At 42.7% G+C, this 23,323-nt stretch overlaps 1 protein-coding gene across 3 annotated transcripts in view; it reads left to right on the top strand.

Annotated features, from left to right (window-relative positions):
* Nucleotides 1–22,994, top strand: part of Spmip7 (sperm microtubule inner protein 7) — a 44,840-nt gene extending 21,846 nt beyond the window's left edge. For all 3 annotated transcript variants that reach the window (XM_057772817.1, XM_057772816.1, XM_057772818.1), the window contains 5 exons: nt 997–1,064; nt 2,304–2,345; nt 3,281–3,388; nt 16,350–16,457; nt 22,874–22,994. In XM_057772817.1, coding sequence (XP_057628800.1) covers nt 997–1,064; nt 2,304–2,345; nt 3,281–3,388; nt 16,350–16,457; nt 22,874–22,994 — 447 coding nt within the window. The remainder of the gene's footprint in view (nt 1–996; nt 1,065–2,303; nt 2,346–3,280; nt 3,389–16,349; nt 16,458–22,873) is intronic.
* The last annotated feature ends 329 nt before the right edge of the window (nt 22,995–23,323 follow it).

Genomic DNA, 23,323 nt, shown 5'->3' with positions numbered 1-23,323 from the left:
CAGTCATTTGCCTGCTCTGTGCCCTCTTCCCTCTCTAGTGAACGCTCAGTGCCCAATCCCATCACGATCCCTGTGGGATCCTGCCTTTTCAATGTCCCATCACTTTAATTACTCTGTGCCAAAATGAACCCCAAGCATTTACGAAGCCTGGTTTTTGTCCTCCCAACACTGAGGCAAATGCCCTGCTTCGTGCTTGCAAAACACCTCCTGCTTCCTTGTCCCTTTGTGTTTCATCTGGGTCAGCTGTTGGATGATTTCTCATAATGAAGTTTCTGAGCATAGGAAATCTGTAATATAAAGAGGGAAAACAATTATACCCTCAGGAGTCCCTGAGCCCCAAATTAGGAAGCCTGCATTCTTGTGTAAAATTTCTTCCACTTTCATAGAGAAAGAAATAATAAGAGAGGGGAAAACACAGCTTTAATATAAACACTCAAACATTGGATTGTTACACAGAAGTGAAAATCGGTTAAAGGACAAAAATTGTGTATGACTTCATTTATTTTTAAGGATTTTTAAATTACTTCAAAGAAATTTTGTATCTCATAAAAATGGTCATTTCATTACATTTCCCGCATTAGATCATTTGAATATCTAAAATCCTCCCCTAGTAAGAAGCTTTTCTGAACCCAGGCTCTCTGCAAAGATGTAAGGAGAAGCCTGCAGTGGGTCTCAGAGGGGAAGTATCTGTCATGAAACCGAAGCTAATTCTTTCACATGGAGAAATCATGTCACCTGGAGAAGGTGACCACAAGGCAGATTCCAGCTTGGAGAGAGCAGTGTAGGAGTGAAAGTTAGAGCGAAGAGCCAAGAGCCACAGCATTCAGAAGCAAAGCCCCACCCGACCCAGAGTTACCAGGATGCCTGAAAAAAGGCTTTCCCAGAGTTAAGACTCAGCTATGGTGTGAGGGGCCTGCTAAGGGCACCAAAGTTTGAATCTATAAAATTACAGTAAGATCATTTAATAGTTTCTGTTTATTTCAATATTGGCTTTAGATGGTCGGAGGACTCTGGGACAGGTTTCAGACGAGATTGTTCTCAGTGCCAGTCAAGCCAATCAATTTGTAAGTTTGCATTCCTGCTTTTACCATTGCTAGCTTTAACCTCGTCACTAAGAACCTGATGCCCCCACTGAGGGCAGGGAGAGGGGCCTGACTTTAGATTCAGACTGTCCCAGAGACCTTCATCCAATCGTCCCGGGGCCGAAAAGAGCAGGTGTGCTACAACCCTTGGCCTCTCTTTAACCTTCAAAGTTGACACTTTTAAATGTACTACATTTTAAAATTGGGAGTACTGCATGATCAATTTGATACGGACAGCTACATTGTTGTGACACTCCAGGAGTTCATATAAAGGGGATTCTAAATGACATTCCATTGACTTTCATGTCATGGATTTGCACTGTATTTGTGCTTAAAGCTATGGCTTTGTTTCTGATGTTCTTCTGTGTGCAATTCTGTACATTTAGTATCAAAAGACTTGGTGGTTTTTTCTTCCAAAATGTTACTGTTTGGGTTTTTTTTTTTCTTTTTAGAGTTCATGCAGCCCTGGTTATGGTCTCTGATTGTTTAATTCACTCTGAATATTCTGTATTCAAAATATATGAACTAAATATGATATATCTGGTGTATCTCCTCCCTCTATTGAGAAAAAAAATCAGAGTACAATGGGAATGCCTGAGTCTCTCCATCAGCACATCTGCCTTTTTCCAGGAACATTGGAATTATGGATTTGGTGTTCCGCATTTTCATGTATTCTTTTAATTCTTTAAGGTCTACTGTTACTTTCTTTCTCTTTCTTTCTTTCTTTCTTTCTTTCTTTCTTTCTTTCTTTCTTCTTTCTTTCTCATCCCAGATGCAGTCTCCCCTCCCTTCCCTTTTCTCAGTCAGGAGGTTTTTGTGGGTTTGCTGCATTTTTAGGTGTTTCGTTTGACAGATGAGGTAGCACTTGAAAGCTTGACTTCTTATTAAGCCACTCCTCCGAATTCGCCAGGACATTGTTCAAGGTGGAGCCTTGGAAAGTTGTTCCCAGGAACTTACATATAAGTCTACAAAAAGGTTTTACTCATAGCTTCCTTGATCTGAACACAACCAAGGTACCCTTCTTCAGAAGATGGATAGGCGGCATTTGAAAGCATACAAAGCAATGGAACAGACTAAACACATTCCACTGTCTCTAAAACAAAACTTTAGAGGTCAATTTCTGGATCCCTGAAGATCTTTTAATTTGAGACTTGTTATAGTAATTTGATATTCATTTAGAATACCAATAACTCAATTGCCTATTTTTCTTCTTTTTCCAAGTGTGAGCCCAAGTTCTAGGAGTAAATACATTCCTCTCTATACGTAAGTGACATTTCTCGTTGCTTTCAAATAAATCGTATTTAAGTCTAAATTGTATTGCCTTTCACCTTCCAGTCCACACTTAAGTTAACGGATGTGTTTTACCATCCTCCGGTGTGCTTTCTGGCACATGCCTGTTTAGTACTGAAAGTTTAATCAGAAGCTTATTAGAGATTTGGATTAAACTATAAAATGAGGAGTGACACATTTTCTGTTTCTTTAACCAGGATGTTTTAGGAATAGAATATCCCTGTTGCTCCTGCTCATGTGGTCCATCGGGAGCAATGCGTGGTTGGTAAACCGTGCTCGTTAACACGGAAGCACCCGAGGAAGGACGGTCCTGTCCTCCTCTACTGTAGCTCTGGCTCTGAGGAGCAGCAGTGCACTAATCTTCAGCCATCTTCTTTCCTTTTTGTTCTCACTTTGAAAGATCACCTTGAAATGAAGGAGATGAGAGAACATGAAGTGGGGGACAGAGTTTGGTCAGGGCTTCCTCCTCCTTACTGCTTTCCAATGGAGCTGACTGGAATTTTAATCCCAGAAGCTCTTGTGTCAGACCTGCTGATGTGATCATCCTTCTGGCCTTCTCTCACACCTCAGCAATGTGGCTCAGGCTCCTAACACCAGCCTGGACCCCGTCCCCACAGAAGCCAACTTTCTTCAACAGATATCAGCCCCCATGCCCTCGCTTCCACTCTGTGTCCTACGGCTTCTGAACTTGGAAGCCCTGAACTGTTCCTCAAGGTTCCGGTCCCAGAGTAGAGGCTTCGTATTCTAAAGACAAAGAGCCATACCTTTCTTGTTTTTCATTCCAATTGTTATTAGTCATGATATTTTTCCCTCTTGGGCTTTTAATAGACTCTGACAAGTAAAACACCCCTTATTTGCTTTGCTCAGCTAATCTAAGTGTCCTACGACTTTCCTTTTCACTCTGACAGTGGCCACGTGCAGAGTACAAAAGCGGATGACGTGGACGACCCCTATGGAAATATCGCATCTGTGGCCCAGCCGCGGCTCTCTAAACTGCTCTATACAAACACAAGCCGGTAGGTGCCATTCTCGCTTATTTCTTGATCAAAACAGACGGAACTTGCTGGTGGGATTACAAATGGAAAGGGAAGACATGAACCAGCTTGTTATTTACCAATACTTATGAAGAAAAAGTGAGTTTCCTAAAAGTAATAATGACCTAGGGGATAAGAGTTTGGGGACTCACCTGGGGTTCCTTGAGCACTTATCACTGTGACTCCAGTGTCTTCATCCAACCGCATTAGTAAAGGGACTTGACTGACCAGCCGGTCATCCATCCACCAACAGTGTAATTTAATAACCGTCAACGCTGAGAAAACCACTTCATATAAACAGTTATAAAATGGCAGAAATTACTGGTGCTTATGTCCTAATCACAAGCAAAGGTTCATTGAACAACTTTTAAATAAAATTCAAGACCACTCAGTCATTTTAAAAATCCAGGGCTGGAGAGATGACTCAGTGCTTATGAACACTTTCTGCTCTTGAGGAGAACCCACGTTTAGTTCCCAGCACTGAGGTCAGGCACTCACGACCCTTCGTTACTCCAGCTCCAAAGGACTCGGTTCCCTCTTCTGGCCTCCTCCAGCACCACATTCATGTGACATCAAATTAGTATAATTTAGAATGTACTGTTAGGTGGTCTCTGTTTTCAAAAAAGATGTACTTTTGTTTACAATTTGATATTTGCATGCTAAGAATGATGGTATGAAACTACTAAAAGTCTTTCCTAATTGAATCATAAAATCTCTATGAAAGCAGAAAATTCTGTCTATACTGTAAGTCACTGTGGTTCTCAGCATACACAGTCTGGAATCTGAGCCTGTGTGCTTCAGTCAGCGCTAGCATCACATGGCAGGCAGCATGATCAATGCAAAGTACTTACGCTGTGTGCTTAGAGCCAAGGCTGTGATGAAGTCAAATGTTGACACGCAGGTCGCACTACCACCTCAGACTTATTAAAAGTTGATTATAAATCAGTTTGGGGTTATTGTGCACCCAGAAACATTTTAGTATTACCAAATCCCTTTTATGACCCCACATTCACTTGCAGGGCATATGGGTCATATACAGAGTCTACAAAACAGGGCCTTAGAATGAATATATTCAGTCAGTCCTTCGACCTAAGATTGGAAAAATTCATCCTACATTATTCTCACTTTGTAAAACAATGTGTATGAGATTGGAGCTGCTCCTGTTTGCGATCCTACAGGATCTATTGCTGCACGATTCCATGATGTGCCCTAGTAGCCCAACAGAGAATCGGATCACATAGAGTCAGCTGGGGGAAATATTCACATTTAAATCAGGACACACTTTTTGTTGAATCCACACCACTTTTGCACCATTATGGTGAATTCAAAAAATAAGTTAAACTGCTACACATCCCTCTATACTAGATGTCCTAAACTATTTTTATTGGTATCGTAGTTAATTTCCTATTGCTACAATAGGAACACCATGACCAAGGCAACTTGTGGAAGGAAGGGTTAATTTGGGCTAATGGTTCCAGATAAACAAGGGCCTATCATGATAGCAGCTGAGGAAGCAAGCTGAGAGCTCACCAAGAAAAAGGAAACAGAGAAAGAGCACTGGGAATGGTGCAAGACTTTGAAACCTCAAAGTCTGGCTTCAATGATGTACATTTCCTTCAGAAAAGTCATACCTTCTAAATGGCCCAAAGAGTACAACTCACTGGGAACCAAGTATTCAGATGCCTTAGACCATGAAGGATGTCTTGTTTTCAAACCTCCACAGATGTTCTTGTCTTCCATAAAGTAGACGACATATACATACAGGTTCAGAGCAAGTCAGGTTAATTGTCCTTTGGTATACAGGCAGAGGATTTTGTTCCAAAGACTGGCAGATGTTAAAACTTAAGGATGTCAAATTCATATATAAAATGGTTTGATGATTGCAAAAACCTTCTGGGCATTCCCTCGATTCCTTGTGGTGCCTAGTACTCTGGACATGCCCGTAAGTGTTGGAGAAAGCCGCTTGTTTGTTCCTGGCTGCTCAGCCCCGAAATAATCACACAGAAACTATATTATTTAAATCACTACTTGGCCCATTAACTCTAGCTTCTTATTGGCTAACTCTTACATCTTAATTTAACCCATTTCTATTTTTTTTTCTTTTTTTTTGGTTTTTCAAGACAGGATTTCTCTGTAGCTTTGGTGCCTGTCCCGGAACTAGCTCTTGTAGACCAGGCTGGCCTCGACCTCCCAGAGATCCGCCTGCCTCTGCCTCCCAAGTGCTGGGATTAAAGGTGTGCGCCACCACCGCCCGGCTAACCCATTTCTATTAATCTGTGTATCGCCACATGGCTGAGGCTTACCAGCTGAAGTTCCGGCATCTGTCTCTGACTTCTCTCTGACTCTGCCTCCTTTCTCCTAGCATTCAGTTTAGTTTTCTCCATCTATCTAAGTTCTGCCCTATCAACAGGCCAAGGCAATTTCTTTATTCATTAACCAATAAAAGTAACACATAGACAGAAGGACTTCCCACATCACATAAGTAGCTTTCATACTGCATTGTTTAGACACAATGACAAGAAAATCGTGGTTTTGAGGGCCACATTTTAAAAAATATTTTGTTTATGCAGCCAATTGAAGTAGATGTTCTATTCTCTTTCCTCCATGCTGCTGAGGTACCAAGTATCACATTGCTTTCTATAATTGACATTTCTTCCAAGGATTTCATAGAGTCAAACATAAATTGTCACTTTTTTTTAAAAAGGATTTGTTTTTATTTATATGTATGAATGTTTTGCCTGGGTGTGTGCCCACAGAGGCCAGAAGAGGGTGTTGAATTCTCTTGGAATTAAGAGTTACAGATGATGGGGCTGAAGAGATGGCTCAGAGGTTAAGAGTACTGGCTGTTCTTCCAGAAGTCCTTAGTTAATTCCTAGCAACCACATGGTGGCTCACAACCATCTATAATGATAACTGGTGCCCTCTTCTGGTGTGCAGGCATACACGGAGGCAGAACACTATGCATAATAAATAAATAAATCTTCAACAAAAAAAGAGATAGTGGTTAACCACCATGTGGGTGCTAAGAATTGAACCTGAGTCCCTTGGAAGAGCAGTCAGTGCTCTTAACCCCTGAGCCATCGCTCCAGCCCATGTCACATTTTAAGTTCTAACTAATTTTCTTTTTAAAAGATATTATGCCTACAAACCAAAGTAGATACATTTCTGATTATCTTACCTTCTAAATTCTATTTTTTTAAAATATAACACTGCTTCTTACTATAATTTTGAATTTGGGTTTTTTTTCTGTTTTGTATTTATTTATTTATATTATCTATTTTACTTAAATCTTTTTAGTCTCTGTCAAGCTATAAAATATCTTTAAAAACTATCTTTGACTTTAATATACCTATATAAATGGTCTCATCAAAGAATTTAAGCATTTAAGCATGTCTGTCTAGGGCTGGAAGCTATGATAAGAACTGTCCTAACAAAAATATAAAAAGGAAAGGATTTGCCTCCAACAAACTAAAAATCTTGGTGGACAGATTATTTCACAAAAATTCTGAGCTTTGCTTTTTGACTCATGTCTATAAAGAAGTTACTCTGTTGGGCAGTGTAACTCTTAATCCCATACTCAGGATGCAGAGGCAAGTGGATCTCTGTGAGTTTGAGGCCAACCTGATCCACACAGTGAGTTCCAGGACATCCATGGCTACACTGAGAGATGCTGTCTCAAAAAACCATAAGAGGAAGAGGAGGAGGAAGAGGAGAAGGAAGAGAAAAGAGAAGGAAGAGGAAGAAGAGGAGGAGGAGGAAGATAAGAAAGAGGAGGAGGAAGGAGGGGAGAGAAGAAGGGAAGGACAGGAAGGAAAGGAGGGAGGGAGGGAGGGAGGGAGGGAGGGAGGGAGGGAGGGAGGGAGGGAGGGAGGGAGGGAGGGAGAGAGGGAGGGAGGGAGGGAGGGAGGGAGGAAAAGTTCTTTCTTTCACATGTGGTACTCTGAAGGCTATTGAAACCTGCCATGCTCTAGCAAGTCTGAAGGAGTCAGATGTAAAATTCTTCCATAAATTCTTCAAGGAAATCATTGCTATTAGGTGATAATTGTAAAAAAAAAATTAAAGAAAAAACAATCTTAAAATGTTCACCAAGCATAACATTTTAATAATATTTCCTTTTATTCAAGTATATACTTAAAGTTTGAAAGGTTTCTTCTTCTTGCTCAAAAAAGTCAACCTTCCTTTGGAATCATTCTTTTAAAACACTGAAACGAAAACAGAGGGTTTTATTTTTTTATGTAAAAACAGGACATTTCCTTGAGGAATTTGGGACAGTGCGGAAACTTGAGTAGAACTGTTAACTGACATTTAGCTGTGCTTCTCCAATGTGGGCACTAGAGGGCGTCCCAGGTTGCAAAGTTTCTTCTCTTGATTGATTTTCTGTTTTTTAACAGACTCATAACCTTTTAACACGACAAATGTTTTCCATTTTTATCATGAAGTGTTTATGGATGTGGTGACACGGAGTGTCATACACGGCACACACAATTTCACAGTAAATGCCTGTGTGTTTGTCCACGTCGACCTTGAGAAATAGAGTTCTGGTGAACTCTTCTGAATGTCACGCGCTCTGTACCCCAGGAAGCTCATCTCCCCTGCCCCAACCAAGAAGCTCTGCGATCGACTTTGGGCTGATATCATTTGCCCACCTGGTAGTCTAGCTACCTACAGATGGGTCTCAAAATAAATGTTTTGTGTTTTGCACAGTATGGCATTGGGCTAACAGCAAAGTTACAAAATTTATAAAAATATTTTATCTTCACGAAATCTGAAGTCCAGAAGTGCAAATTTTTGTTTTGTGTTATGTAGAGGAAAACAAAACACTGTTCAGATGCAAGCATGACTTCCCTGGAAGTCACAGCTTAATAGAATTTCTTACAGAGATACCGCATGACATCATCTTCAGGGTCCAGAGATCCGTGTGTAACTTACCCTTGCCGTGATGACATCCTCCAGAAAGGCAAAAAGTCACTGAGTAGACCTCCAGTGACTTGACCCCTGGGCATTAGCTTTTAAACTTTCCTCAGGTTCTTTCTTTCTTGTCTGTCTGTCTGTCTGTCTTCCTTCATTTATTTTTTTTTTCTTTCCCAGTTACCAGGTCATCTGACATATCCAGTGTGGTCTACACTGGTGGAGAATGCTTTAACAGTTTCTTTTAAAAAAATGTTTATTATTTTTGTTGTAGAATTAAATCCAGTCATTACAAAAATTGAGTGTAGAAAACAATAGTAAACACAAAACCAAACTCCCATGAGAACGTAACTGCTATTAGCCTCTGACCTTTCCACCTGTCACGTGCCCCTCTTGTTGTGATATGCCACAAGGAGCACCCTCCACTGTGTTATGCCAAAGGGAGCACCCCTTACTTTGATATGCCACAGGGAGCACCCAACACTGTGATATGTCACAGGGAGCACCCAACACTGTGATATGCCACAGGGAGCACCCAACACTGTGATATGCCACAGGGAACACCCAACACTGTGATATGCCACAGGGAGCACCCAACACTGTGATATGCCACAGGGAGCACCCAACACTGTGATATGCCACAGGGAGCACCCAACACTGTGATATGCCACAGGGAACACCCAACACTGTGATATGCCACAGGGAGCACCCAACACTGTGATATGCCACAGGGAGCACCCAACACTGTGATATGCCACAGGGAGCACCCAACACTGTGATATGCCACAGGGAGCACCCAACACTGTGATATGTCACAGGGAGCACCCAACACTGTGATATGCCACAGGGAGCACCCAACACTGTGATATGCCACAGGGAGCACCCAACACTGTGATATGCCACAGGGAGCACTCAACACTGATATGCCATAGGGAGCATGCACCACGTTACAGCATGATCATGAAACAGACTTTCCTAAACACCTCTTCTAGTCTTACAGCTGTATTGCAATTGGCTGATTTATTTAAGTTCATATATAAATTGTTTCCTTTCTCTTTTCTTTTTCGCTATGATACATAGTACACTCAAATACTTTACATGCATCTTTCACAATTTAAAATTATTTACTTAGTGGAGAGTCTTTGAAATAGATCTCAGGGTCCAAAGGTAGCAACATTCTCAAACCTGTTGTTCAGTCGTTTTTCTGGAACTGTACTATTTGCTCCATGTTTGCGCTCACCTCCGGTATTAGCATAATTCGTTAAACATCACATTTAACTTCTACACCTCCTGATTATAGCAATAATCCTAGTATTTTTAAAGTATAAAAAGTAAGCCATCTCTTTGGTGTTCAATACCACTGTTGCAGGTTTGATGATTTTTCATCTGTGTATCTAAGAAGCCTGCAAACACATACAGAATTTGAATGCATGTAAGATTTAAATAAATACTAAGCATTTTCTTCACAATAAAATTTTTTAATGGTTATATAGTGTTCCTCTATGAGACTACATTAGGGTTATATAGGCCACATTTTTACTAAAATGGTTTTCCTGCTATAAACAATGAAGAAAAATAACTTCTGCATGTATTTTTGTACAATTATGTCTACATGCTTGTACATCACATCCATACAAGCAGAGTTTTGACATGAATTTTCTCACTAAAAATAACAGTTTCCACTGGGCAGTGGTGGTGCACGCCTTTAATCCCAGCACTTGGGAGGAAGATGCAAGAGGATCTCTATGAGTTCAAGGTCAACTTGGTTTACAAAGCGAGTTCCAGGACAGGCTCCAAAACAACAAAGAGAAACCCTGTCTTGAAAAACAAACAAGCAAACAAATAAATAGATAACAGTTTCCTAATTTGAAATCTATGCCCAGTTATCAAAAGATATTCAAAGTTAAGGATCTTAGAGCTTGAGAGTAGGCCAGGATCCAGGAGAATGCAAACTATCCATTAGGTTGAACAGGACTCCTTGGGGTTCAGAAGAACGTAATAGACATTCAGCGCCTTTCCTGGACGTGGGTGATAGTGAGGAACTTCTTTAAATTGTATAATAAGCTCCAATTCTAATCCAAAGCAAACAAGAAAGTTAAGGTAAAAATCATTTTTGTTTTCAGTCTGACTTTGCCTCTTTCCATAAGAGATGTCGTAGTTGACCAGGCAGGACCCAAGGCCAGTTCCTTTTCAGATTGTTCCATAACCCTGTGTCTCCCCAAAAGCCACAGTCAAGAGTGGCCGGGACCAACAGTCAGAATTGAGTGACATGTGCCTGCAGGCTTGTGCACACTCAGTGCCCGGGAGCAACCTGCCCTTGTGCTGTCATAAGAGAACAAGTGAGCTGCCAAAGGTGTCTTTCCTTTTGCAATGGAATCTAAATGAAGGAACGAGACGATGGCACCCACCATGGAAACATTATGATCTTGTTTCCTAGCAAAGAGTGAGGATTGGCCTGTGAGGGAGATACAGGTCCAGGTCATAGAGCCCAGGGTGGGTCATCTCATCACAGCCACCATGACCCTCTAACACCCCATCACAGCTAAGGACACCATCTGTCTCCAAACTCCACAGTCCCACCCAGAATCTTCTTTTCCAATGTGGGGATTTCTGTGAGGACACATCGGCCAATATGGAGGAATTATGCCACAGACATTTCCATCCAGCACCTGGGGAGCATCTGGGGATGTCTCATGCAGCTCAGTGGAATGCTGTCAGCCTGCAAAACTCAAGCACAACCCAGGCTTAAACTGGATGTGACTAGCTATTCCCAAATGATCAGCCTGATTCTTCTGCCTTGTAGCCAGACACTTCCACAACTGCTCTCCCCTTTAGTTTTCAAAATAGTGTGAGCAAGGCAGAAGCACAGAAACCAGCTCTGTTCCCATTCTGCAGACACGGAGGTTGAGGTCAGAGGAAATGACAGGAAGAGCCCCATGGCATTTCATGAGCTGTAAGATCAAACCTTAAGAATGGACCTCCCAGCTGGGCGGTGGTGGTACATGCCTTTAATCCCAGCATTTGGAAGGCAGAGGCAGGCAAATCTTTGTGAGTTCGAGGCCAACCTGGTCTACAAGAGGTAATTCCAGGATAGGCTCCAAAGCTACAGAGAAACCCTGTCTCAAAATACAAAAAAAAAAAAAAGAACCTCCCAACCGTGAGACGCATCTTGCTGTTAACACACACCAACAGTGCTCTGTGTCTGGCATGGAGCTGTCTAGAAGAAAAGCTTTGCTCTGTATTTGTCCTCTATCTCCTTGGAAAGAGAAGTTGTGAAGAGTAAAGAAGACAGAGAAAAACCATGTCCATGGAATAGCGATAATAGTAGTAAAATTAAAACTCCTGAAAAGGGGGAGTCAGATCTTGAGGCATTCAGAAAAACAGGCCCTTGACTAGCTGTTATCTCAAAGCAGTAAATGGAAACAACAGATTGGTCACCGCTCCAATGTCTCTCTTCCTTCCTCTTCCCCTGCCTGTGTGTTGGGCTTTCCCTTCCTTTCATCCTTTGGGCCCATCCTCTTCCTCATCCACTACCCCTGACTGACCTGAGCTGCCTCCCCTTGCTCCACATCTGAGTTCCTGTTTTTGATTCTGCATATGATGAGCCGTGTTGTGATAGTTCCTCACCTGCACCACGTGGCCCCCACAGCTCTTCAGAGAAAGCAATGGCGCTAGGTAGGGGACAGTTAAGATGAGGATGGCTCAGGAAGTTCCCACTGCAAGTGGTTATATGGAACTGGAGAGATAGTTCAATGGTTACCAGCATGTGCAACTCTTCCAGAGGACCTGAGTTGAGTTCCCAGCACCCATATTAGGCAACTCACAACTGTCAGCATCTCCAGTTTCAGGGGATCCAGTGCTGCCTTCCGGCCTCACAAAGACATGCAAAGAAACATCGAAAATAAAAATCTTTTAATTTTTACACAAAGTTAAATCTTTTAATAAAATAAAAGTGTGACTTTTAATAAAAATAAAAGTGTGAGATGATCTGGACATAGTGACCCACATCTAGAGGCCCAGCACTCGGGAAGCTTATGGAAGAAGAGTCAGGACTTCAAAGTCAGCATGGGTTATTTAGAAAGTTTCAAGCCGGGGGTATGGGGGTATGTGTGTGGGGATGGGGGCAGTTAGTTTTCAAGTGGGTCTCAGGTCACCCAGCTGGTCAAAGAGGTCCTAAAGTTAAATGTTTCATTGGCTGTCTTCTTTCTTTGCCCACTTAGGTTCTTTAAGCCTTCAGATGTTTGTGTTTTCAAATGGATGGGTTTGAGTTTACAGCTCAGCAACAGAGAACATGTTTAGTATGCATAAAGCCCTAGGTTTAGTAACCAGTACCACAGGGAAATGACATATGTATATATGATATCCTCCTGACTTGACTGAGAACCTTCCAGGATTTCTCACAGGCAGGCCACTGCATGAGCTCTGATGCCCACGCTTTCCTGGATGGGACTGGTCCTGCCACTTGAAGTTTGCTTGACTCAAAGAATATTACTTTGTCTCTATTCTTTCCTGCAATGCATATACATGATACAATATAAGGAATAAGATTATGGAGAAAATTGCCTAAATTTTATGAGTCATTTAAAAGAGAATTTGTTATATGCAAACGAATATTAATTAAGTCTATAGTATATTGGTAAACTTGTATGTGTAAGTCAATCTTTAACCATGTAGGCAATACATATAGGCTACACACATGACTTTCCCCATTCTAGATGTAGAATATATTTTCCTCATTTTATATTTCACTTTAAAACATATTTCCCCTTATTTTTGTTAACCTGTACGTATAGATGATGTGTGTATATAATTATGAAGAACTGGACATGGCGTCTCACACTTAGAAGCACAGCAGTCAGGGGGCTTCTACAGAAAGCTTGCTAGTACTGCTGATTTATGTTATGAAATCATGAAATTTTTATTTTATTATGACTTGTGATGAAACAATCAATAGTCAACTTAGCCAACAAAAGATTCAGACAAAACAAAACCCTGGTTCATAAAGGCATTGGGGCTCAAAAGCTCTGATCCAGACCAAGAAGCTAGAAACAAAGGTAGTATCAGCGCCCGTGGGTTGCTAATGCTCCTCTGTTTTCGCGTGGGCAGGTAGTGTCCCCTGGACATTCAGCAAATGTAGAGGTCCCTTCCATTGTACCTTTCATGGCTTTGTTTCCCTCAGCTAAAAAAAATCCCCTCCCAGAAGTAGCTTGGGTGTCCCAGGGAGTCATCTTTCCATATAAGGTTGCACTTACATGGCAAGTGCATCTAGGCGCTTATATCACAAGAGGACACAAATGCCCTCTTTCTTGTGATGTCCCTGTAGGCCAGGGTTAAGAGAAATCGATTTGGCAGCAGTGTGGGTGAGAACTTTCATTTTCACATACATGTCATTTTATTGTGCAGCTGAATTCATCCCCAGCCAAAGCAGTACTGGTTCATAGTACGTCATGATTAGATAAGGTGCATCATAGAGCAACCTTTGTGTAATATAACAGCTGCCAGTCAAGATCAACAAATAGTCTTCAAGCTGCATAGGCTCACAGAGCTGCCATGGATTTTTTTTTTTTTTTAATGAAGCCCCTCGTGATTGACAGCATGCTTGTGTTCATCTCTCTGACTTCCTAGCTGCCCGGCTAAGGACTCCAACTTTAGAAGCATTTTACTTCTGCAGGTGTTTTAGAGGCAGTGGAAAAAACCTGTCACCCAGATGGAGGGGATTTCCTTGGTAACATGCATGGAAGCTTCAAAGAATGCTCGGGGGAAGACACACACACACACACACACACACACACACACCAGTAGTTTGGCCTCATCTCTGGTACCTCTCCACCTTACAGCTACACTTAAGAAACTCCCGAGAAATCCCAAGGGACACTTCCCAGAACTCGGCAGCTTTCATCCGCTCATCCAAGCCCTTCTAACAGACTTCACAACTTCACTTTACAGCGGGTTCCTGAGTCTCGCCCCATTCTCGAGCCTTTGAGAAACTACAGAAAGCCCGGATTCCCAGGCCCTGCCATTCATGATTTAGTCAGAATGAATATTGAAAGTTGATACCACCTATCACCCACCACCATCTTTTAAACAGCTAAGGAGAGTTCAGTGTGTGGAATGGCCTGCAAGTCATTGCAGCTGTGTGTGCTGTATAAATGTTGCATTCTCACCTATGAAGCTTCTGTTTTGTAAATATTTTATTTTTTAATTGTCTTGTCCCTATTCTTTCAATGGCATTTGACTGGGTTGGGGCCGAGAGAGCTTCCCCTGTGGTTGGTACCATCTCACAGGTGGTGAGGGGGTTGTCGGATTTAGAGAAGCAGGGCTCTCAACCTTCGCGGTGCAGGGTCTTTAGCTGTTTGTTTTCCCGGCCTCTGAAAATCCATCATTCATACTGTTTATTCTGACCTGTGGCTCCTGATGTGATTTTCCTTCAATATTAAGTGTGGAAGTGTCCCCAACTTGATTAGCGTTAAGCCAGTAAGCCATTGCCAATAGCCACAGACCAGCCCATCAAAAGACGTCTCACAGAGCGACTTTCTGCTAGCTCCACAATTTTTCCCTAACGTTCTGATACTAAACATCATCAGCATAGGAAGAACACCAAGAAGTTACCACGTAAATGGTGTGACTATGCCCCAAGTCCTGATGTCATGGTTGAGGCGCTGACACACAAGGACAGTCTTCCGGACCCCAGGTCCCAGAACTGAGAAGGGGAATCCTTGGCCTCTTCCTTCCCCACGGACACTACAGAGTCTCTTATATCCCTGGCATCTTTTGTTTTCCTGTCGCCTGACATTTTAAGTAATGTGTTAGTCAGATCTCTTTCCAATAAGAAAAAAATTCCTCTTATAAGACATTTTCAACTATGAAAAGAAAAAAATATATGTTTTAGCTCACAGCACTAGAGGTTTTGACCAGGGTTCTTGGCTATGTCACTTTGGGTCTGTGGTGGCACAGTAGTCCACGGCAGTAGCAAATCCCACAGAAGTCTGTTCACTTTGCACCCAGGATACAGAGAGATACCATCTCCCAGCAACCACAGAGCTGAAAAGTTGCAACTCGTGTGTGTTTGTGATGGTGGCTGTAATTTGTCTGCTGTGAGGCAGCAGCGGGTGGAGGGAGCAGTGCTGAGGGCTGTCAGCTCCGGCCTTGGAGACCTGCAGGGTGCCCATGCTCTTTGGTGTACAGTCAACTCTTGCTCCTCTTTTCCTGTGTTCGTGGTAGTTAGGATGGCATGTTATAAGCAGCCCCCAGGCTTGAGCCTCTTGTGGGGCCCTGTGCTTTGCCCTCTCCTTCCTCCTGGGAAGCCAGCCATCTGGGTAAGCCATTTTGAATGTTATCGAGACAAGCATATTAGGGATTTCTCATGTTTTTCTGAATGACTGAGTTAAATCAGTCTAGGTTGCTGGTTGACTGCCTTTACTAGAGAGGTGTTGGCTGCACACACTACAGAGCCTTCCCTAGCCTTTCGCATTTTCCCACTCTGTTCGTAGCAGGGAAAGAGAGGAGGAAACAGACCAGGGGGCATGGTGCTATAAAACAGGTCAATGGGGAGATAGCACATGTATTTACAAATACTGTCAATGCACTTTGAGAAAAGTGTCTGACATCAAGGATATGAAATCCTATGGTGACAAGAAATACATCTGACCAAAAACATCGCAAGTGTTAGCACATGTATGTGTCTCTATTGACACCAGAGTTTGCAGACAAAGTTATGTGTGGCGCAGGTCCACTGTTTCGTCATCTTCAGTATGCAGCTGAGGTCAGTGGTCAGCCTGGACACACTTAAACAATGGTGAGAATACACTTGAAGCACGTATTTTAGTGCCAGAGTTGAGATGTTGCCTATCTGTCCATGTGTGCATAGCTATGCCTCCTCCCCTGGTTGTATCCCCAAACTCTGGAACTTATAAAGGAGAAACAGCTCCTTTATCTTCTTTCCTATTTTTTTATATTTGGGTCCAGTTACTATGACGATTTCACAAATCATTATTTTGATCTCCTTCCTTGCCCTTCTTCTCACTCTTGGCATCAGCGGGGCGAATATTCCAGGATACACCGGCAAGGTTCATTTCACAGCCACCCACCCAACAAATTCTAATATTCCGTCAACAACCCCATCACCAGATTCGGAGATGAACCGGTAAGTAGGAATCCTATTACTCAGTTTGCTCACGCACATTAGAGAGAAATGATAATTATGGTTATTCCATTAAAGAACAATTAAATACTAAGAGTAAATTTGCAGTGCTTAAGAAAAATGGAGTGCCAGGTCCAAAAAAGAAAGCAGTTCATTTTCCTACTGAGGGGAACTTTACTCAGAATTGGCTTGGAAAAAAGATGCAGGTTAATGGTCCTGTTGACAGTGCTCATGGAGGTCCCTTAAGGATCTTATTCAGAGCACACTGTGAGAAAGTATCTTTCACCTCTGAGACCCCCCAGTTGTGCACATACATCATCAATCTGCTGATATCAAAGCTGCATGCTACCTAGTGTGTGCACCAAGAGCTACTAATTTGCTTCTTGTCAGTGTCTTTTTATAAAGAAAAAAAATTCTGTTGAAACTCACACATATTTTAATGCCCGTTTTTGCAAGTTGAAACAGAAGGCATATTGCGTGAGATAACCCAGACCCAGAAAGATAAATATCATATGTACTCATATGATATGATATGTACTCACTCTTAAGTGGCTTTTAGACACAACGAAAAAAAAACACCCTAGATTCACAATTCCAGAGAATCTAGACAACAAAGAGGACCCTAAGAGAGGCATACATGGATCTAATCCACATGGGAAATAGAAAAAGACAAGATTTCCTGAGTAAACTGGGAGCATGGGGACCATGGGAGAGGATAGAAGGGAAAAGGAGAGGAAGGGAGGGGAGTGGGAAAAAATGTATAGCTTAATAAAAACAATCAATATATAGTAATTTTTTTCAAGAAAAGAAAGAGAAAGCAGTGGGTGGAAAGAGTGGGGAAATACTTTGCTGAGAATCAGGAGCGAGAGGCAGGGCACCGTTCTCCTGATACCTCAAATTGAAAGCACTGGTAGAAGTCCTGGCCTTGGATAAAAAGGACTACACAGCTCTGACACGGCAGATGCCACAGAGGCTAAGGTGAGCCTGTGCAAGCGAACAAGCTGTTTGGGAGCCCTCCCCTAAGTCTACTTTTCTCTCTCGACCACATTCCTTCAGGGGGAGAATATTCCATTTATCACATATTCATCTCCGCTTGGGCCAGGCACTGAATGTGCATACCCCCATACTTAAATCCAGAATTGTGACATAAACACTTAAGAAGAGCACAGGAGGGCCAGGCATGGTTGCACATGTCTTTAATCCCAGCACTCACTTGGAGAGTAGGGACCAGCATATCTTTCAATGAGTTCAAGGCCAGCTTGGTCTACATAGAGAGTTGCAGGCCATCTAGGGCTAAGCGATCATGAGGTCCTGTCTCAAAACAAACAACAAAATCTACACATCACTGAAGAAATAGAAATATGGGAGTCCTGAAGCAGGCTCATGTCACTGAGATGTCATTATTTATAATCTTATAGTTCTGGCATCAGGAATCTGCGCTCTGTGGCTAGGAAGGGCTTTCTGAGGATGGAGACTAGCACGTGACCATTAAGTAGAGCTCCTCTTTCCGAGGACTGGACTGTTCTGGAAAGCAGTAGCTGGAAATAGGAACAGCATCCAAGAAGAGGGTCGCCTAGCTGTTCATTTGGTTTTCCACTCATCCATTTTTGCTTCATCTGAATGTCCTCTGCAACTCATAGGAGCACAGTTTGTTCACAAGGAGAAAGCAAGAGACTGAACAGGACAGGAACGTCTGCGAAGGATGCATACCCGGAACCATAACAGGATAATCTCTCTTTACACTCAATTGCTGTTACTGTCTGGGTACCGAACTAGGAAGGGGCTCTTACCAACCGCATTTCCCACATAAGGAAATTGAGGCATGCACTTACAAACTGCAAGGGCTTGTGGGGGTGCTGAAGAAGATCTCACAGTAGAATTGCCTCAAGGAGTAACTCTTGGAAGGGAAGGACTTGCTTGGCCTCAGAAATTTGAGGGTCATGTGACCGCAGCCCCACCAAAGGTAGAAGGGGGTCTTAGGAGGTTGGAAAGGGCCCCCTCATGCCTATGTGCTCCACATCTCTCAAGCCTTTTCTGTAAGTGCAACATTAAAGGAGAGGAAAGGGACCAACTAACAGTGTTCGTTATCAGCACATCTAAATTTCTGGTTTGACAAACCATGTTGAATGTCCAGCCATCTAGTTCTGAACATCTCAACAGGAAGTTAGTGCTTTTCAAGCTAATAGTTCGGATTCAACTTAATTTGCTTCCAAGACATTTTTTTTCCGATCTCAATATCTATATGTATAATTTAAAAAATAGAATTTTGTGTGTATCTAAAGGAATTTGGTGTTATAGGATACCTATATAGATAAATGGTTATATAGCCAAACAGATTAACATACCTTTCATCTCTGTTTTGCAAGAACGACTAAAATCTGCTCACAGAACAAAGTTTTCAATGCAGTGTGCTATTATTACCCATAGCCCTCACATTGTGTTAGATCTCCAGACTTCTTAGCTCTTGCTTATCCTCTGACCTACATCTCTCCACTTCCTCCTGCCAGTCATCCATCTTCTCTAACCACTGCTCTCGGCCTTTGTATATTTAGTTTTTTTTTTTTTTAAATATAAATTCACTGGCTGTTCTTCCAGAGGACCCGGGTTCAATTCCCAGCAACCACATGACAGCTCACAACTGTTGGTGACTCCAATTCCACGAGATCTGACATCTTCACACCAAAGCTATTAATAAATAAATAATGTTTAAAATAAATAAATAAAGGCACGCGCTACCACTGACTGGCTTTTTAAAAAATAAAATAAAATATAAATTCACATTAAGTGTGATCATGCAACATTTTTCTTCTATTCACTTAGCATAGTGCCTTCTTGGCTTGCCCATGCTTTTGCATATGTCAAAATTTTCTTTTTATGTTATTCAGACTCTTTTATAAGACTGAAGAATATTCCAGGAGGGACTTTGATATGTATAGTTATATTATAATTCCTTCATCAATCAATAGGCACCTAGATTATTCCCTATCTTGGCTATCTATTATGAACATGTGATATAGGTGTCTCTTTGAAGCAATTTTCATACCTTTGGATGCATATACAGTGAAATTGCTGGATCATCTCTGAACTTCATTTATTACATGCCCAGGACCCCCCATGCTGATTTACACAATGATTGCACCAATCTTCATTCCCTTCAACATTGTGAAAGATGCTCTCTTCTCGGGTCTCTCCCATGTTCCCTGTCTTTTCTCCCTTTGATAAGAGTCATGTTATCCTAATGAGTGTGAAGTGCTGTCTCACTGAGTTTTTATTTACATCCTCAGGTCATTAGTGATTTCAAACATTTTTCACATACCTTTTCTTTTTTACATCGCTTTTGAAGAATGTCTATGCAGGTTCTTTACTTATTGAGGGTTTTTATGGTTGAGTTGTGTGGGTTTTTTGTATATCTTGGATGTTAACCCTTGTAAGACACATAGGTCACAAGTATTTTTCCCAATCCTTAGGTTGCCTTCTCATCTTAGTGTTTGCTTGTTCTGCAGTGACTTTAATGTGCTTCATTCCCATCTATTTTTTGACGTGTAGCCTCAGCTGTTGGTGTGATATCCAAGATATCATTGCTAAGGTCAATGACAAGACACATCCCAAATGTTACAAGTCCATTTCTGAAAGCAAGGCTGGTAGGCACTGAAACTATTACAATTTTGTTGCATATGAAGAGCATAAAGAAACAATGTCAGCCATTAGATATATCCTTATACCTATCAGGATATGAGAGTGGAGGTAAACAACTCTGCCTGGGTCTGGTTCATGATTTCCATTTCCAACTCAAAGACTCTCATTAGAGCAAATGCAGGCATTTTTCACCCCTCTCTCCGATCACAATCCTCTTCAACCTTGATTGTGTGAGGCTTTACCCAGACATCCTGTTGCTGTAACACCTTCCCACACATCCGCACTGCTACATAAGCAGACAATCCAAGAGGGGGCAAAAGGCTCCGTTTGTCTTTCAGATAAACCTCTACTTCTAAACCAAAAAGCCTTTACTTTGTAACCAGAGAGAAAAATTCAACTCTGTTCCCATCCCTGCAGGCTCTTGACCGGCTCCCACAGTTGTCCTCAACACACACAATAAATGTTTGTCATGTGTGACCCCAGACTGAGGACATGGGATCCTCGTAGGTGGCTGTCTGAGGCTCTTAATCTGGAGTGGCAACAACCAGTGTTTCCCTCAGTTTGGGACTACTTGTTAGCTCCACTCTGCCCAGCCTACAGCTCACAGTCAGCCCACACAGAAACCTTCAGTGCCTGAGGAAGGTGCTCTAGCCTGAGACAGCACAGTCCAGAGGGAAAGGGTGAGTGTAAATTTAAAATATCTCTGCACTGACATAAAGATGATGCTTCTAGCAGGAAGTCCGGCATCCAAAGCTCTCCTCCATGCAGTCCTCATTCTGATATCATTGACATTTTTGTAGCACTATGTAAACACTTTTTTGAAAATTTCTAGGGCAAGGGTAAAGCCATGTGTCTGCCTGCTGCACATGGTAAGGACTCCCGTGAGCGGCTTCCCTCCTGTTCGTGTCTATGTGGTCTAATGCATGTTTCCTGTGTTGTTTTGTTCAGAGCATCTCATTATCTGGGAGCTTCAGCATCTCTGGCTCCGCTGTATGATTTCTGTGCTTTTGTCTGTTCCTCTTTTTTTTAGCCGCCTACACCTGTTTCTGGAGTGACTGCAACCGAGCCTTTCCTAACCTAGTCCTTACCCCATGTCCCTGCAGAGACCTGGGCTGTCCAAACTGACTGTGCTGTTTCCTCTGCTTCTCCACCCTCCTCCCCACCAGTCCATCACTGGTTCTTTCTCTTCCCCCTAGGAAGATGTGCACTCACCTTTCCCTCTCAACTCTGAACCCTCTCCATGTTTGCTCACTTTTTAGCATCTGGCTCCCCTCTGCTGACTGGCCAGGTGCTTAGGGAAAATCCAGGTCAGTAACCCTCACTGTGCCCCTCCAAACTGCCATCCTCTTTTTCTCCTCTTCTCCTCTCCTTCTTTTGACTATCGAACTTCTGAAGGAAGCAGACAATCACTCTCAGCACCCAACTTCCACTTTCTCTCAGCCTCTTCCCTAACCTTATACCATCTGGATTCTGGTAGCATCAGTAGAGTGAAGGACGTCTGCCAGGTTGAGGACTATCACAGGCACAGGAGAGGGGATCAGTGACAACTCTTCAAACTGGGGTCAGGGATTGTGCATTTTCCAGGGATCTTTGCATCATAGAAGACTTGAGGCCAACATGACCTTTTTAATTGCTTAGACTTTGGAGGATGCATGAAAAGGAGTCTCCATTCTGAATCTCAAGTCAGGCACAGTGAACTCCAAGTGCCTTCTGATGCACATGGGGCCAGGATGCAGAGTAGAGGAGAAAGAGACAATGAGGAGAGATGCCCAAGGAGGAGATGGGCACATGCTTGAGGTACATAGGAAAAAACAGGTGTGCAAACACGTCTCTCAACTCTTATTTCCATTAGAGTCTGCTGTTCTCTGTGTGCTCCTTACTCTAGGCTGTTGCCTGCACAGAAGCTGTGCCATTTTCTACAACACAGGTTTTGAAAGGATGCATACATAAATAACATGCTCACTATAGCCCAAATCTAAAGCTACTTCAGATTGCATAGCTACGTAGGGGTTACTTTCTCACAGTGGTTCCCTGACTTTTTGCTGCATACAAGCATTGCAGTGTATGTATGTGACAAACCTCATGGCACATTTATGCATAGAAGGTTCACGGGTTTGTTCATAATAATTGGTATGATGTACACCAATCCTGCTCTAGGGTGGTAACCCAAGGGATAAAACCTTATCTTCATAGCAGTTCATATTTTCTGTTTTCTTTCCATTAATTGTTAGAAAAAGCTTGGTAGGATAGACTTATTCCTGCTGTACAGATCAGCAAACTAAGGCACAGGAAGGTCATATCTGAGCAAGCAGACAGCTTCAATCCAGGGCAGACACAGAAATGCAATCTCCACACCCCACTCCTTAGTGTCTGTTTCTCTCACTCACCAGCCCCAGGCTCAGGTGCCTGCCTTCCTGTGTGTTCTCCATCCACCTTCCCTTGCCACTGTCTCCAAGCAGACTTCATGCAAATGCCCGTCTCTCTCCCGGGGCAGACCTATCTCCTGGGTCCTGCTATCACGGACTTCTTACAGCAGTGTTTTAATCCATCCATGTTCGCCTCTTTCCTAAGCATTTGCTACAAATCTAGGAAACATTCTCAGAAGACAGGGCAAGGCACACGGCACAGGAAGCAAAACAGGGGTGGTCATTCCCAGCCTCCTCCTCTGCTGTTCTCTACCTCATCCTTTCTTTCTATTTCTGTGGATCATTTATTTCATAAAAGATGAAATATTTGTTTTCATGTTGTCATTTTTTTTCTCTTTGTTCCCATTCTGATCCTAGCATTTTCCGAGAAGAAATGATAGTTGACCGCTTCCGTCACCAGGCCCCAATGTCCAGAATGGTCACAACTGTGAAGCCCTACAACCCCTTCAACAGGAAGGAAAAAGAAACCGTTGATTAATTACAGAGACCACACCTCTGAGAGATTTCTAAGCGCCATCTGGGGGGAATGCTTTGTACACAGTGATGGAGAAGCAAAAGAACACAGAATGTTCTAAACGTGTCTGTCTTTATGAGTTGGGGTACCAGACAGGCGACATGGCCAGGGCTGAGCTCAGGCACCCTCTTCCCCCTGGTGGTGGCTGCTCAGCCTGGTCTGTGGTCCATGATGGCAGCTGAGACCCAGAGCGCCCCCTACAGAGAACCCGTCTTCAGTGTTGGAATACTGGGCCTCCCTAGATGGTCCTAAGGTTGAGGATGAGAGATGACCTTCATGTTCAAAAGCTGAGC

This window comes from Chionomys nivalis, chromosome 6 (assembly GCF_950005125.1).
Source record: "Chionomys nivalis chromosome 6, mChiNiv1.1, whole genome shotgun sequence".
Taxonomy (NCBI): Eukaryota; Metazoa; Chordata; class Mammalia; order Rodentia; family Cricetidae; genus Chionomys; species Chionomys nivalis.
Note: the sequence above shows the minus strand (reverse complement) of the source record. Positions and strands in the feature narration are given on the sequence as shown.